We start from the raw sequence: 15,396 nt of genomic DNA, 5'->3' as shown, positions 1-15,396 counted from the left end.
ATGACAGCATTGACTCAACCATATCCTGGCTAGGGGGAACGTGGACATGGTAATGAAGTCTGCAGAGCTGGGTAGACTACTTACAAATTGTAACCCATTACTGATTACATTACACATTTTAAGTAATGTAATCAGACTACTTTTAAATTACTTTTAGATTACTTTTGACCTATCTCGTTTTTCACATTGATTTAAATAGTATAATCTTATAACATATTGATATAAAAATACAAAGAGTAAGAAAATGTATTCCATTTGTTGTTATCAACAACATGAAGTGCATTTAACATTACATTTTGTCAAGGTTTCCTAATCTGGGTTTAGGAAGTTTCTGCAGGGGGTTTATTAATTTAATAAAAAGCTAATAATTGATTAAATGTGACCCTGGACCACAAAACCAGTCAGAAGGGTAAATTTTTTGAAACTGAGATTTATACATTGCCAGAGAGCTGAATAAATAAGCTTACCATTGATTTGTTAGGATAGGACAATATTTGGCTGAGATTATAAAAAAAAAATTCAAATTATTGTGAAGATCGCCTTTAAAGTTGTTCTAATGAAGTTCTTAGCATTGCATATTATTAATCAAAAATTAAGTTTTGATATATTTACAGTAGAAAATTTACAAAATATCTTCATGGAACATGATCTTTAATTAATATCCTACTGATTTTTAGCATAAAAGAAAAATCAACAATTTGGACCCATAGTATGTATTGCTGGCTATTGCTACAAATATACCTGTGCTACTTATAACTGGTTTTATGCTCCAGGGTCACAAATCATAAGAATGTTACTTTAAAATAACTAATTTTAAAATGAATCAAAATATAACGTGTCATGTGACACGTCACAGAAGCATGATCATTCAAATGTGTTATTTCATTATTCAAATATTTATTTTAAAATCTCAGGGGTACTTCCAATAAAAATATATTAGGTGAAGGAGGATCAGATGACAAAATAGTTGTGCATTGTAATGTGTTTGAAAGTCAAACATCATCCAAGTAATACATGGTAAAATAATTGATAAATTAAATAAATTAGGGCGTTTATCACTAGCTGATGCAATGTTGAAACACTTATTAAACCTGAAATGATTTTTCGTAAATCCAGTGGCCTAATGCTGCATCGCCACCGGACTAATGACTGATCTCTGTGTAAATGTCCACAAAACTAGAAGACTTTCTGAGTGTATAGAAGCGGTAGGCTATTTAAGAAAGGAAAATGTAAAATATGAAAAAGATGAATAAGGGAGAATCAATAAAATATGAATAAATTATTGTTATTGTGTAAATGATATTTTATCATGCAATCCATAAAAAGTAACTGTAGTCTGATTACGAGTATTTTAAAATGTAATTTAATCTAATTACAAGTACTTAATTTTTGGAATCTGATTACGTAATCCAGATTACATGTAATCAGTTCTGGAAGTCTGTAAGCATTTTTGAAGTTGGAAGAGGGGGCTCAGACTTTCGCAGGGGGCTTCTTCCTGCAACTTAAAGTGTGCATAGTTTAAGAGAGGCACCCTACGTCCTACATTCAGTCCCGGGTGTGATAATGTCCCAGTTTCGCAGAATTTTCAGTAAAAAAAAAAAAAAAAAAGAGAAGGCGGCTCTATTATGATTGCCTCAGGGGCTAAACATACGGGAGGGGAGAGCAAAATTGAGCCGTGACACCAAATCCCAGATTATCACAGAATAACAAATGTTTTGGGTGCTGTGCTCAGGATTCTGTGTTTGTTAAATGATCCCTAAAGCGAGCGAAGGATGAAGTGTCATTTAAAAGGAGGGCCTGGTTCCACACGGCTGCGTCTTGGCTGTTCCTGTCCGTCTCAAGCTTCAGGTCACCTCTCCACTGAGGCCTGCAGTGCTGCTCTAAATATAAAGAACTAATACAACTGGATTCTCATTAGACTCAGTGGGGGTTGTTATAGCAACAATGTTCTCTAGGGTTCTCTCGTTTCTTGTAGGCAATTAGATGACAACCACAGTGCCATCCTGATTGACAGAGCATTTCATCTACTCTGGAACTGCAACGACCTCCTCTTGCCAGACACAAAAATAATTCAGTTGTTCTGAACTTCAGAATATGTAGTTTAGAGCTGTAGGTTTCTTGTGCTTATAAATATACTTGTTACCAAATATTTATTTATTACTTAATACAAGACACTACAGGTGAGAAAAAAAAAAAAAAACTCAATCATCACCATACCCCAATTTGCATATTCATAGTACATTAAGTGAATACATTTTGTATCACAAGTTTTCTAAAATGTTGTTTAAATATGCAAATGAGGTATTACCTATTTAAAAATGCACACATTTGCATACATTTTTCAGGAAATCTGAATATTGGATAAAGCCAAGTTCAAAATTCTTGTTTTGTTGAAATATTAGAGTTAAATGTTCTCACAGAGGGGATTTTGAATATTTTTATCACTCTGAAAATAATGTCAATAGCCAGAAAAAAAAAACATTTGACCAGGAATGAAATGTTATATAAATCAGGCAAATGATACATGAACAAAGACCTCTGTAAAAACGTTCAAAATATAGATAGGAATAAAACGGGAAAGTTTGGTGTATGTACTGTAAGCACTACTAAAGTGGAGATTTCTGGCTTTGTGCTTGAGAAAATTATTTTTTTTTAAATTGAAGCTCTATCATCATTTACTCACCCTAATTATCATTAAAACCTGACTTTTTCCCTCTGTGAAACACAAGCTGTGAAAAAGATATTTTGGAGATTTAACTGTTTTTGTCTATATAATAAATATCAATGGGGTCCAAAACTTCTGACTTCATAGACAGTTTCTTTTGTGCTCCACAAAGCACAAACACTGCACAGTTTGGAACAACATGAGGGTGAGTAAATGATGACAGATTTTTCATTTTTGGATGAACTATCCCTTTAAGCTCTAAATAAATCGATGGAATAACTGTGATATTAGTAACAGGCAGAAAGTTCCATCAAGAGGAGCCAAACACACACACACACACAGACACACAGACACACACACAGAGGGTGGGACAGTTGCTCCTGAAACCTGGAGGACAGAAGAGCCACTAATGATGTTTCTTATTTAGGAAAAGGTGCAGGCAGAAGCTTATGGAGTATGACGGAGTATGTGTACCACAGCGGGGACGCTGATCTGCCATGGCATTCAGCTTAAATGAGCTGGTGCATCCAGGAAACCTCAGCCACTTTACATAAAGAGCCTCTCAGTAATGCTCAAGCTAATACCAAAGGAATACGCTTAATTGGATAGAACACCCAAACATGCAATATACACTCTCATAAATAACTGTGCTTGATATTAGATCAAAATATCACACCGTGTGTGACACGCTCCAGAGTGCATGTGCCCTTATGTTTGAGCACTGCAGGTTTGGTGAAACGGATAAATTTGTTGTGTCCGCAGAATAATTCCACTTTGGCAAGCAGTTCTTGTTGTTTCACCCCCTCCTTCTCCTCTCTTTCTTTGTGTGTCTCTCTCTCTTGCGCACACGCTTGTGTTTGCTCGCTCTCGCAATCTCTCTTTATCTTCTGGTAAGGACTGGATCTGGTGAGATCATGAATCTTTCTGGCAGCAGAGAATTATTTTCCAAGTTCTCTAAAAACTGAAAATAGCACTCTGTCCTTGTTCCTCTCGAACCTGAAAACCACATGCGTTCCATGGGCGTTGTCTACAGAAGATATCCAAGAAGTCATGCACATTGTCTCCCTACTGCTGAGGGAAAAAACAAAAAAGGCAAACAAATACAAACGCCGGCCTGAATGCAATATCTCTCGCAGACAATATCATTTCATATTACAATCGACAAATCCAAGGCAGAGTGGAGCGCTGCTATTTTTGTAGTGATCCTTGTCAACCCGTCACTGGGCTTCAATAGTAAAATGTTCTTTCATGCATTGACTCTAATCTGAAGAAAAAAGCGTGGTAAACATTTAAAAAAAAATGCAAAGGAATGAGTGGGCTGAGTTTGTCACAAAGAGAGTCTTTAAAAGAACACCTGTCTCTTTTATTTTGATGAATAAATTTAAATATTCGGCTTTTACTTCTGCCATCTGTCTTCAGATACTAAAGATAGCAAAGGCATGGTTTGCCATATGGCACACTTATTCAAGAAAAAATGGCTGACGAAGACCAAACATTAAATCGTCTGTGGCCAGTCAAACTGTTCTCCACGCCACTCGTAAATTGCATAATGACCTGGCATATAGTTTGACGGTATGTAAAAATGACAGAGTGCATGAATGACTTGTACTCAAATTATGCGGGTAAGTGGATAGAGGAAGTAAGTGTCGCTGAGTTTCGACTGAGAGAAACAAAATGGCATTTTTCCAAAGCACTGGCTGTTTCTATCTAAGCTGCTGGGGTGGAGACAGGCTTAGTCCGCACTGACGGTATGAGGTCAGCAGACACTTTGCTGTCACTCAGAGACATGTCACACGTCACTCATGTCTGACCAGGTATGTCCTGCCCACTCAGACACAAGTGAAGCAGAAAATCAGCATCTGTCACTCTCTTTCACTTTCACCTCCATCCAAATGTGAGTGAGTGTGCATGCATGTGTGAGTCTCTCGGGCTGCCCTGAGTCACTTTGACTGGGGACATCTAAAGTATATACAAAATATACAACAAAATATGGGGGAAAAAAAGGATTGAAATATATGTATCCATGTTCAGTTTTCCTATTTATTTTCCTATAACTGGTCCATATGAATGCTACCATCTTCTGCTACCATATGTTTTGCTATACGAAAGTCTAAAATTTAAGTTAAGAAAGTTAATACATTGATCTTTGTAAAATGTACTACATACACTACCGTTGAAAAATTTTGGTCTTTTTGAAACAGTAATTTAGGCTTTTATTCATAACGCAGGGACACATTAAATTAATCAAAAGCGACAGTAAAGACTTCTACATAAATGCTGTTCTTTTTCATCAAAGAATCCTGAATAAAAAAGTATCACGGTTTCCACAAAAAATATTAAGCAACACAACTGTTTTCAACACTGATAAAAAATGTTTCATGGGCACCACATCAGCATATTAGTATGATTTCTGAAGGATTGTGTGTCACTGAAAACTGGAGTAATGCCTGCTGAAAATCCAGCTCTGCTATCACAGAAATAATTTTAAAAACATTTTAAAAAAGAATGAAAATATGTAAAAAATTTTAGTAATTTTTCAAAATATTACCTTTTTTACTTATTAAAAATCATACAGAACCTAAACTTTTGAATGGTAGTGTCATATGAACTACAAAAATGGCATATCGATGCATTACACTATTGGTTCTCTAATCATAAATGCCTTTAGTGGTAATGACACCACTACAATCAAGACTGTGATATTATATGTTTATATATATATATATATATATATATATATATATATATATATATATATATATATATATATATATATATATATATATATATATATATCTTATATATATATATATATATGAATTAGTCCCCATTCACTTCCATTTTATTCTTCAAAGATTCACACTTTGTGCACCAAGGAAGAACGAGTCATACGAGTTTGAAACAAATAGGGTAAGTAAAATTTTTTGAGTGAACAATCCCTTTAACATGGTCAATGTACCCGTTCTGCTATCACCGAAATCTCAGCACAGGTGCTCTCCAAAAGCTGTTTCCTTTCACATCCTTTCTCTCCTTCTCTCACACACACATTCCCTATCCCCTTGTCAGTACTACTGTTCACACCTCTGTACCTCTCACTGCTGAGTTAGCTGTGATCGTCACAATTCTTCAATTGGACTGATGTGCTCATTAGACTGCCCACACGCTCTCTCTCTCTCTCTCTCTCACATACACACACACACGCACACACACACACACACAAACACACACTTTTGGCATTGAGAGTGTGAGAGGTCAGAAAGTGCTAATGATCTGGTGAAACCCCAGGGGTATAATCACTTGGCTTTGACTCGTTTACAGTCATCATCCATTCCTCTTTCTCTCCTGTCCTGCTTGGCGGCTTGCACGGCTGCCACAAATGGCCGGGCGGTCCGCAGGGCATTTGGCCATGGGTTCGAGCAGCTGGCAAGCTCATCTTGAGCAGAAGAAACGTATTTAATAGGCCATTACCCCTTAAAATGCGCCGTTATGCTGAGTGAAAGAATGTGCACCAGTGTTGCTTTTTTTCCTGTACAGTGCCTGTCTCACCGTTCCTTACAGTTCTTACTCTCCATCTTATTTCTCTCCCTCTCTCTCTCTGCATGAGCAAGTGGCTCAATGATTTGGGGTGAACGATGACTAATGATAATCCCCAGTGATGGTGATATGATGAGATTTAAATGAACTCTGTCACAAGTGTTTAGGGTCATAAGCAGAAACGTGGCGGGGGGGGATTGGACGCCACTGTCTGTTTGAAAAATCAGGACATCAAGGGCCGCTCGTTAACATGGTCAATGATCCTAAGTTAATTCACTTTCAGAAAGGCAGTCTCTGGATAATGATATCCTTCCAGCCTACAGACAGGTTTATCAAAACATTCCGTTACATCACCGAACAGTCTTTCCATTAATGTCAATACTGACATAATTAATCTTGTCAGTGCCTAAATATAATTTACGGAAATGGAAGGGAATTTTTTTTTTCCCCTTGTTAATTATGGGGTAAAAACGGTACTGGATATCTATAATGATTTCAACTGCTTTATGGATGGTTAGTGATGTAGGTACAGCTAATTTACCCTCCTACACAAGGCTGATTCATTTAGTAAATACCTTTTATGCTGGCTTAGCAGTCATCAGTCCAACAAGCATCAAAAATGGCAGACGTAGCACTGCAGAGACTCCACCAGTCACACATTAGAATTAGCCTAGATATCCACTGCTAATCGCATCAAGACATTAAGGGCCTTTAATTTGCTCATAAACATTCCCTGCCATCCCTATGCCAAAAAGCCATATATCAGTCATGGATGCCTGATTAATTGTCATGCCAATATATGGAAATATATAATCTGTGATAATCTTAATTACAGGCATTATGTAAAATGTTACATATCTTGTGCTTATGCAACTCCTGCAAGTTCATTTTAAGACGCTTTTCACAAAGACAACACTGCTACCTACCACCTTGTATTCTCAAGCGAATATCTGAGCCGAGATGCGAGGAACACGTTTTGAGTACATGAGATGGTAAATCATAACCCACAGTCTACTGGGCATCTGATATCATTCTCGCGCTCTGAGGTTGTGTGATTTTGCTGATTGATAACACATACTGAAACAACATATCCGTGCTGCAAATTTACATAGGGCACAGGGTTCACATGTAAGTGCATGCAAATTAAACCTACTGTTGCTTTTTAAGCTCTTGCTGTAGAAAATGCCTTTTATTATAGATAAATTTCACAAGAAATAAAATTCTGTCATGAAAATTGTGTTAAAAGATGATTTGTTTTTCTTCTGTGAAACACGAAAGTAGAAATTCTGAAAAACGTGCTGGTCGCACTATTGTTAATATTGCTGACGAAAACTATGACAAAAATTGTTTGTCGACGAGCTTTTTTCCCATGACTAAAACGAGATGAAGACGAGACGCCAATAAGGTCAATAAATGATAACAAAGACTACATCAACATGCAATTTCGTTGATGAAAAAGACTAAAATGTATTACAAAAATAAAAACTTTATTAAAATATCTTTTTATTTTGTCAAAAAAAAAGGAGACAGAATATTATTGAGGAGTGGTGTACACGCCTCTACTACGAGAGCTTTCATGTGTGCGGTTGCCAGATCTCAAGAGTTCAAATCCCTGAATCAGAGCTTCTCTGTTACAAGGATACATTTTCTGCCCAGTGTTTTATTTATTTTTTGCAATCTGGCAACCATGCACAGGTGCTTTTGCAATCTGGCAACCATGCGCAAGTACGCGCAAGTACTTGCCCTTCATTGTGAAAGCGCCGCTGATGATGATCTGAAAACAGCGACAAGCAAGCTGGAGTTTAGTGATCTAAATGAAAGTGTCTGTGTTCTGTCATGAGATCTTGACTATAATGTTTGTGATTGCGGTTGCTGAATAAATGCATATACTTAACCACTGTTGTTTTAATAGAGAAACCTAGGCTATTGCAATATGGAATTATTGGAATTACTATTAGGAATTTCACTGTCATAATATTTTTCATTTGTTTTACCAGTTTTCATAATATACAGTAGATAGACAGAGAGCGTGCATAAGTCTTTGATATTAATTTATATAATAAGTAGCCCATAATAAATCAGTACACTAGATGAGGTAAAATAAACCATGAGTATGAGTCGGCTTTTGTTTGATTTGTGCTTTACTGGTGAAAGTGCAATAACTGAAATTGAAATGTAAATTTCTCAAATGACAACAATCATTACGATTATAATTTTTAGCAAAAATATTTTTTTTAAATAATTTCAACCATGATAAAGCATGACGAATATATGATTTCATTGACTAAAACTAGACTAAAATGCTCAGACAACTAAAACTTGACTTAACAAACACAGGACAAGGTTCACTAAATATGATAATAACTAAAACATACATTTGAAACAGGACTAAGACTAAAAATAGCTGCCAAAATTAACACTAGTTCGCACTTTTCCCTGCAATTAAAAAATTATGGGGATTGAAGACTTTAAGGGAATACTCTACCCCAAAATGAAAATTTTGTCATTAATCCCTTACCCCCATGTCGTTCCAAGCCCGTAAAATCTTTGTTCGTCTTCAGAACACAATTTAAGATATTTTGGATGAAAACCGGGAGGCTTATGACTGTCCCATAGACTGCCAAGTAAAATACACTGTCAAGATCCAGAAAAGTATAAAAAGGATATGTTTTCTATGTGTATTTACGCTTTGATTTGAAAGAAAACAGTGTATCCGTGTGGCGCACCTGACACAGAAGAGCGTACGCTGTGGAGAGACAGAGGAGACTGTTGACAAAGGAATTGTTGAGTCGTTATTTTTGTTTTCTTCTCGTACAGTAAGTATTCTCGTCGCTTCATAACGTTACGGTTGAACCACTGATGGCAGATGAACTATTCTGATGATGCTTTTCATACTTTTCTTGACCATGACAGTGTAATTTACTTGGCAGTCTATGGGACAGTCACAAGCCTCCCGGTTTTCATCCAAAATATCTTAAATTGTGTTCCAAAGATGAACAAAGCTTTTACTGTTTGGAACGACATGGGGGTAAGTGATTAATGACAAAATTTTCATTTTGGGGTGGAGTATCCATTTAAGCATCAAAATGAACACAAAAGGATTATAAAATCATAAAAAGACAAACCTAATTTGTTATTTCAGTTCTCAATTACTTTTATTTTATTGAACTGAATGGTCAGGATACTCTTTAAAAAATTACTTATGTTAGGAGAAAAAAAGAGAAAATCATACAGATTTGGTACGACAAATCAGATGAGGGCGAGTATTGACAGAGTTTTCATTTTAGGTGAACTACCCCTTTAAATAAAAGTGTGTAGTACATCGGGGCATTGCAGCACTGTAGCTGAAGTCATATATAGACACCAGCACGCATCGTAAACTCCAGGGCTCAGCTGGAGAAATCATTACCTCACCACGCTCGAAACGCATTTGCTGAGGCAGTCGTGCAACAGTCACGCCATGATGCCACCCCTGAGAGAGCTCGCTGATTCTTCTGGGAATCAAGTTTGTGATTACAGCAGGAGTGGGCGTCAAAAAAATAGAACGCAGGAAAAATAAATAAATAAAAACAGATACAACTCTTCGAAGCTCAGTGCCAAACACTTTCCCGTCCCCCTTGCCTCCACCTCCACCACCTCCCACTCCTTAAGCACAGCGTGTCATAGGAAATGCGGGTTCTATCAAATAGCATCTTCTGAGCAAGCGTTGGTAGAGCCTTCTGTTCTGAACATTATACAGATTTTATTCATGAGGGCGGTCTGAGGCGCTGGAACTTTCTAAAACCGACCAGCACTTTGAGTGCTGGAGGAGGCGTAGAACACTATGATTACCCTAATGATCATTCACAGGGCTCGTCGGGAGCATGATTTTCTGTAAATTTCTAATCTGGGATTTGTGTGAGAATGAATGAACAGCAGGAATTCTCAGGGGAATCTGTGTAGGTTTGAGCAAGTTCAAACAATTGAGATCAGAAGTCTGAGACCATATTGAATTTCTGGGATTTTTTTTTCCATTTAAACCTGGAAATAAAGTTTTAAGATTTTCACAAATTTAACACAAAACAGAAATTTTGGCGTGAAATGAACAATAAGCACACTCTCATTTTTTTTCTTCTAGTCTACTTCAAAATTGCAAGTTTGAATCAATGTGTTATTTGCCGAATCATTGTAATTGTTTGTGAAATTTAGTAACAATTTCTAAGTAAAAACTGTTTCAACACCAAATTTTCATCACTTAAGATGTAAAAAAAAAAGAAAAGTTGAAAATAAAACAAAGTTTAATGGAGTACATTTTACAAGAAAATACTCTCACTCACCAAGTTCAAATCAGTGTGTACTTGCAGATTATTTTCAAATATTTGTTAAATTTACTAGTTATTTCTGACTGAAAATAGTTTCAAGTCCAGTATTCTTTATGTGAATTCAAGATTCTGCAACAGTTTCTGGTCTAAATGACTATATTTGTGGCACCAATCATGTGACTCTTTGCACAGTCAGTCAGATGTTCTTTCAACTCACTGGATAATTCTCAAACAATTCTAGATAACAACATCATCAGGTTTGACACAAATGTGTTGAATTAATGCATCTTGTTGCTGTTGCATTTAAGAAAAGGGGGCTGCAATAAATACCAAGAAAATCATATAATTTATTGAAATCAAATTTTCACTTGAATTATTATGCTTTGAAAAAAAGGATGCATTTTCACTAGTGGCCTCAAAGTTTGTAACCCAACAATAAGTGTGTGTTTGTTTGTGCAAGACTCACAATCTGAAGCTGCAGGTAGTCTCCCAGGCCGGAAGAGCTGTCCACCCTAACCAGCACTGCATCCTTCTGCTGGGTGCTAAAGCCGACAGCCAGTCGGTCGGCTCGTGTGCTCGGTCTGTCGTTGGGCGGCCATGTGTACACAATGAGCCCTCCATCACGTCCGAATATGTATGTGGTTCCCACTGCAGGGAAAAGAGAAAAAGAGAGAAACAGAATATTAAATGCAAGAACATCAAAGTAAGTGGGAAAAGTATTTCCATTTTGCATGTGTGTGCGTGCGTATGCAAGGCTCTGCTCCATTACACAAAGCGCGGGAGTATCTTGATGAACCCATCAGAGTGCCAGACAGCCCCTGCTGGTCCCTGATTGGCTAAATTATAGCCCTTATGTGACCCTCGCTACGCTGATGTCACCAGGAGCACCTGTGTCTGCCGAAGCATGAGCTAAACAGAGTCGCACTCGCTACAACCACTCAATGCACGCAACCCCCCATCCAAGCCCGGGGCTGATTGAGCTGATTACAGCCGCTCTCTTCACCCGCCGACACACCGGACAATCAATCCAGCCCCACGGCCCCCAGCCCAGCACCTACTTCTGCATGCATTTATTCTGCCAAAGGTAGGCAAACACGGCACGGACCAGACAGCTATTCCTGCTCAGCGAGATGCATGCTAATGCCTGATGGAGCTAATTACAGTGTCAGAGGCAGGTAGCTTACTGTGAGCGGGGTCACTGCGATTCAATGCCTGCAGGAAGGTTTCTCCGGGTTTTTGCATCAAGAGATAGAGAGAAACGCTACTAATGGAGTTGATCTCATTAACGGGCGGACTACGCTAGCTCTTTTGATCAGGTGTGACTTCAATTGCAAAACGGGACGAAAGCGCTTCGATTGTGGCAGGTGCATTCGGGGTAATGTTCGCAGAGCAAAGAGCTCATCAACCTCAAGATAACAGCCTCAGGAGATGCGAGACGCACTTCAACACTCTCCTCTCGGTGGAGCGTGACTGCTGCGCTTCTGAGCTCCAGATGCAGATAAGACGGATGGCGAAGCAACATGGAGAAAAAACCCAGAGGAGGCCGGAGCTCTCAGAAGAGCAAGAGGCCCCCCGAGTTAAAGTGCTGAGAGTGGTTTCAAAAGGGGTGGGTTTTTTCTTGGCACGTTCCTATATTTGCAGAGCTGTGCTCATTAGCTCCACTCTGTGTGATTTTCACCAGCGGGCTCTCGCCGGCATCTCATTGAGACTGTTTCACACCGTGTCAGCGATCGGCTTGACCCCCTCTGGGGCAGGCACATTCGCTTACACGGGTACACAAATGTTCACGAGCACGCACGGATTCACGTGCAAACTAACGCCCGGTTAGTGATGACTCCCTTGACAGGCTTGTTCCAAACGCAGGGAAATGAGCTCTGCTCATTAGCGGGGCTCAGATGGTTGAACTTCACACACACATATGTGCACAGGCCATCATGGATGTGAAGCGGATAGGGATGAGATTTCGGCTCTGTTGAAATCTGTTCCGTGCGAACCGCTACGGCTGCCTGCCTCATATCTGTCGCTCAGTATGACAGCAATTCGCAGCTGTGGGTGAGTGAATGGATTTGCTGGGAAAGGAAGCATAAAGCTGTGCAGAGATTTACGGGCACAAATGGGCAATGCACAGTGCACTGAAAGTTGAAATCAGCGCAATCAACTTTTACAAATACAAGTTGACATCTGACTTATACATGCATTTAAAGGGATAGTTCACCCAAAGATGAAAATTCAGCTTCATTTACTCACCCTCATGTCCTTCCAAACATCTATGACTTTCTTTCTTGTGAACAACAAATTATATTTTGAAGAATCTCACCTTATTTTGTCTATACTGTGGAAGTCAGTCAACTGTACAGACAAATTAAACCAAAACATCTTTGGTTACACTAAACTGGTAACACTTCATTTTAAGGTGTCTTTGTTACACGTTACATGTACTTACTATTATAATAACAATTAATTATGCATAATTACATACAAGTAACAAATTAAACCCTAGTCCTAACCCTGATCATATAGTAAGTACATGTAGTTAATTAATATTATTCAGTACTTAAATGTATAACAAGGACACAATAAAGAGTAACCCTAAATTGTAAGTTGTCCTTATTTGTGTAAAGAGTGATTACACAAATAAGTACTGAGTGATAATTACAACATGTACTTACTATAATGTATAATGGATTTTGTTGAGGATCAGTTGTAAAATGTACTGTTATACACTCTGAAATAAAGTGTTTCCATATCTTATGTTGTGTTTCCCAGAAGAAAAAAAAACTCTCACACACATAAAAACACAAAAATGAGAAAAAAAAAAAAAATTTTAGACAAAAATATCTCTAAATAAAAAAAAACAAAAAAAAAAATAACCCCCTAAAAGAGTGATTAGTACTTTATTCAGAAAGGGCTGACTGAACATTATCCATTTCTTTTTTTAATGCATTCACTTAACAAGTAAATAAATGAGCATGAATTATTGATTTGTGCTATATATATATATATTAAAAAAATGTAAAAATGAGACTGCAAATTGGTATGAGAGACAAAAAACATGGTATAGTGACATGTTTCAAAACCAATATTTGTTGCACAAGTGGGACATTTGGGTTTGAATCTGGCCTGTGTTAAGCCTTGATCGTATTCTCCCCTATTGTCGCTATCATTTCCTGTCATATCTCCACATTCGCCATCAAATAAATGGCGAAATGCTAAAAATTTCTGCTGGATTCTTTGTTCGTGCAGTCGGCTCCTATCCCAACTACTTGGGAGCTTCTCCAAGCCACCCTCTTTTCTTTTCTTTCTTTCTTTTCTTATCTCCCTCAGCCTGACTTTTCACTCCCATCCCTGATGTGGTTAAGGAGCTTGCTGCCCTCCCTCTAACGGGGTTAAACCTCTTCTCTGAAGTCTATTTTCTGATGCTGTTAAATGAGGCAGGCTCTTTGTGCAAGCCAGACCATTAGCCCCTTAAATATGTTCCATCATCTCGGCTGGGCGGGCAGCTGGGTCTGGGTTTTAAAGAAGACCCTCGCTACCTAACAACCGTTCTGGTCTTTCCACTCCAGCACCCTTCTAAGGTCAATCGGCAGGAACAAGCAAAAGAGAGAGGGCTGACTGCCGCCCCATAGAAGAGCTGTGTGTGAATGCTTGGGAGAGCTGTTCTAATGAGATAGATATTACCTGGCCCTCTGGAATCCCATCATAGCCTTAATCTCCTTTATGTGCTGGTGAAATTAAATTACGCACCAGCTTCTTCTTCTGCCAGGGTCTCAGAGGCTCCATATGGATCCATCTCCACTTTTATACACAAGCTAAAATACTACTTTTGCTTAAAGGAAAAGTTCACCCAAAAGCGAACATTCTGTCATCATTTATTAGCCGTCCTGCTGTTGGCATACAGGTTTGAAAAAACATGAGGGTGATTAAATAATGGCAGAATTTTTTTTTTTTTTCCCGTGAATTATACCTTTAAGACTTCTTTTTTGCAAAAGGCTGTGAACTTTCCTGTGAATGTTTAACCATTTATTGACCTCAAGTTGCTTGAATACAAGTTTGGAACAACATGAGTGTGATTAAATTATGACAGAATTTTCATTTTTGGATGAACTATGCCTTTGAAGACCCTTTCAACACCAAGGAGTGTAATGATAAAGATATAGTACACCACAACTACAATGGCACAAAGGAACAATATTGTTGGAATCAGTTTGAGAATGACTGATGAATGATAAAAAACTCTCTAGCATTTAAAGAGCTTGAGCATTTAAAGTGTCAGAGAACATAACTGCAGCAATAAACAGAACATTATTGTGAGTTGGTGCAGACTTTAACATAGTTAACTTTGTAACAACATGTCCTCCAACCAATGCGCCCCTTATAGGTCGTTTGTCAAAATCCCTGAAATACGACCCATCAGAGTGTATACTACAATTGTGTCCCTATCGGCAACAGGACACTTTCATATTAATGCTTTGTGTTCTTTTATCTAGGTCATAATTCGGGATTCGAATAGCTCAGCGTGTAGAGCATCTCATTATACAATGTTATGCAATCATGTGATCATGCGATAATGGTTTGATCCCAGAGAACGCACATGCTCACAAAATGTATATGCACTGTAGATCACGATTTTGCATGATTTCTGTGAGGGTAGGGGTGGGGTTAGGTGTGGTCATTTGTACACATTCATATGAATTAGCCACCTAGTAAAATATATACGAATTGCCGTGAGATCAGGTTGGACCATGTAAAAAGTCCACACACTGCATTTAAATAAACACGCATTTTGACTGGGAATGACAGTCATACGTCACTTCTTGACGACAGATGCAACACGACACTGCCATTATTTTTACACATGCTAGAAGGCACTTAACTTTAAAACGTAAATATAGGTTG

The 15,396-nt window shown here is 38.1% G+C and overlaps 1 protein-coding gene across 22 annotated transcripts in view; it reads right to left on the bottom strand.

Annotated features, from left to right (window-relative positions):
* Positions 1–15,396, bottom strand: part of LOC109104764 (neurexin-1a) — a 177,284-nt gene that overhangs the window by 33,428 nt on the left and 128,460 nt on the right. For all 22 annotated transcript variants that reach the window (XM_042735465.1, XM_042735467.1, XM_042735480.1 and 19 more), the window contains one exon: positions 10,967–11,148. In XM_042735465.1, the coding sequence (XP_042591399.1) occupies positions 10,967–11,148 (182 nt within the window). The remainder of the gene's footprint in view (positions 1–10,966; positions 11,149–15,396) is intronic.

Source organism: Cyprinus carpio, chromosome B12, assembly GCF_018340385.1.
Source record: "Cyprinus carpio isolate SPL01 chromosome B12, ASM1834038v1, whole genome shotgun sequence".
NCBI lineage: Eukaryota > Metazoa > Chordata > Actinopteri > Cypriniformes > Cyprinidae > Cyprinus > Cyprinus carpio.
Note: the sequence above shows the minus strand (reverse complement) of the source record. Positions and strands in the feature narration are given on the sequence as shown.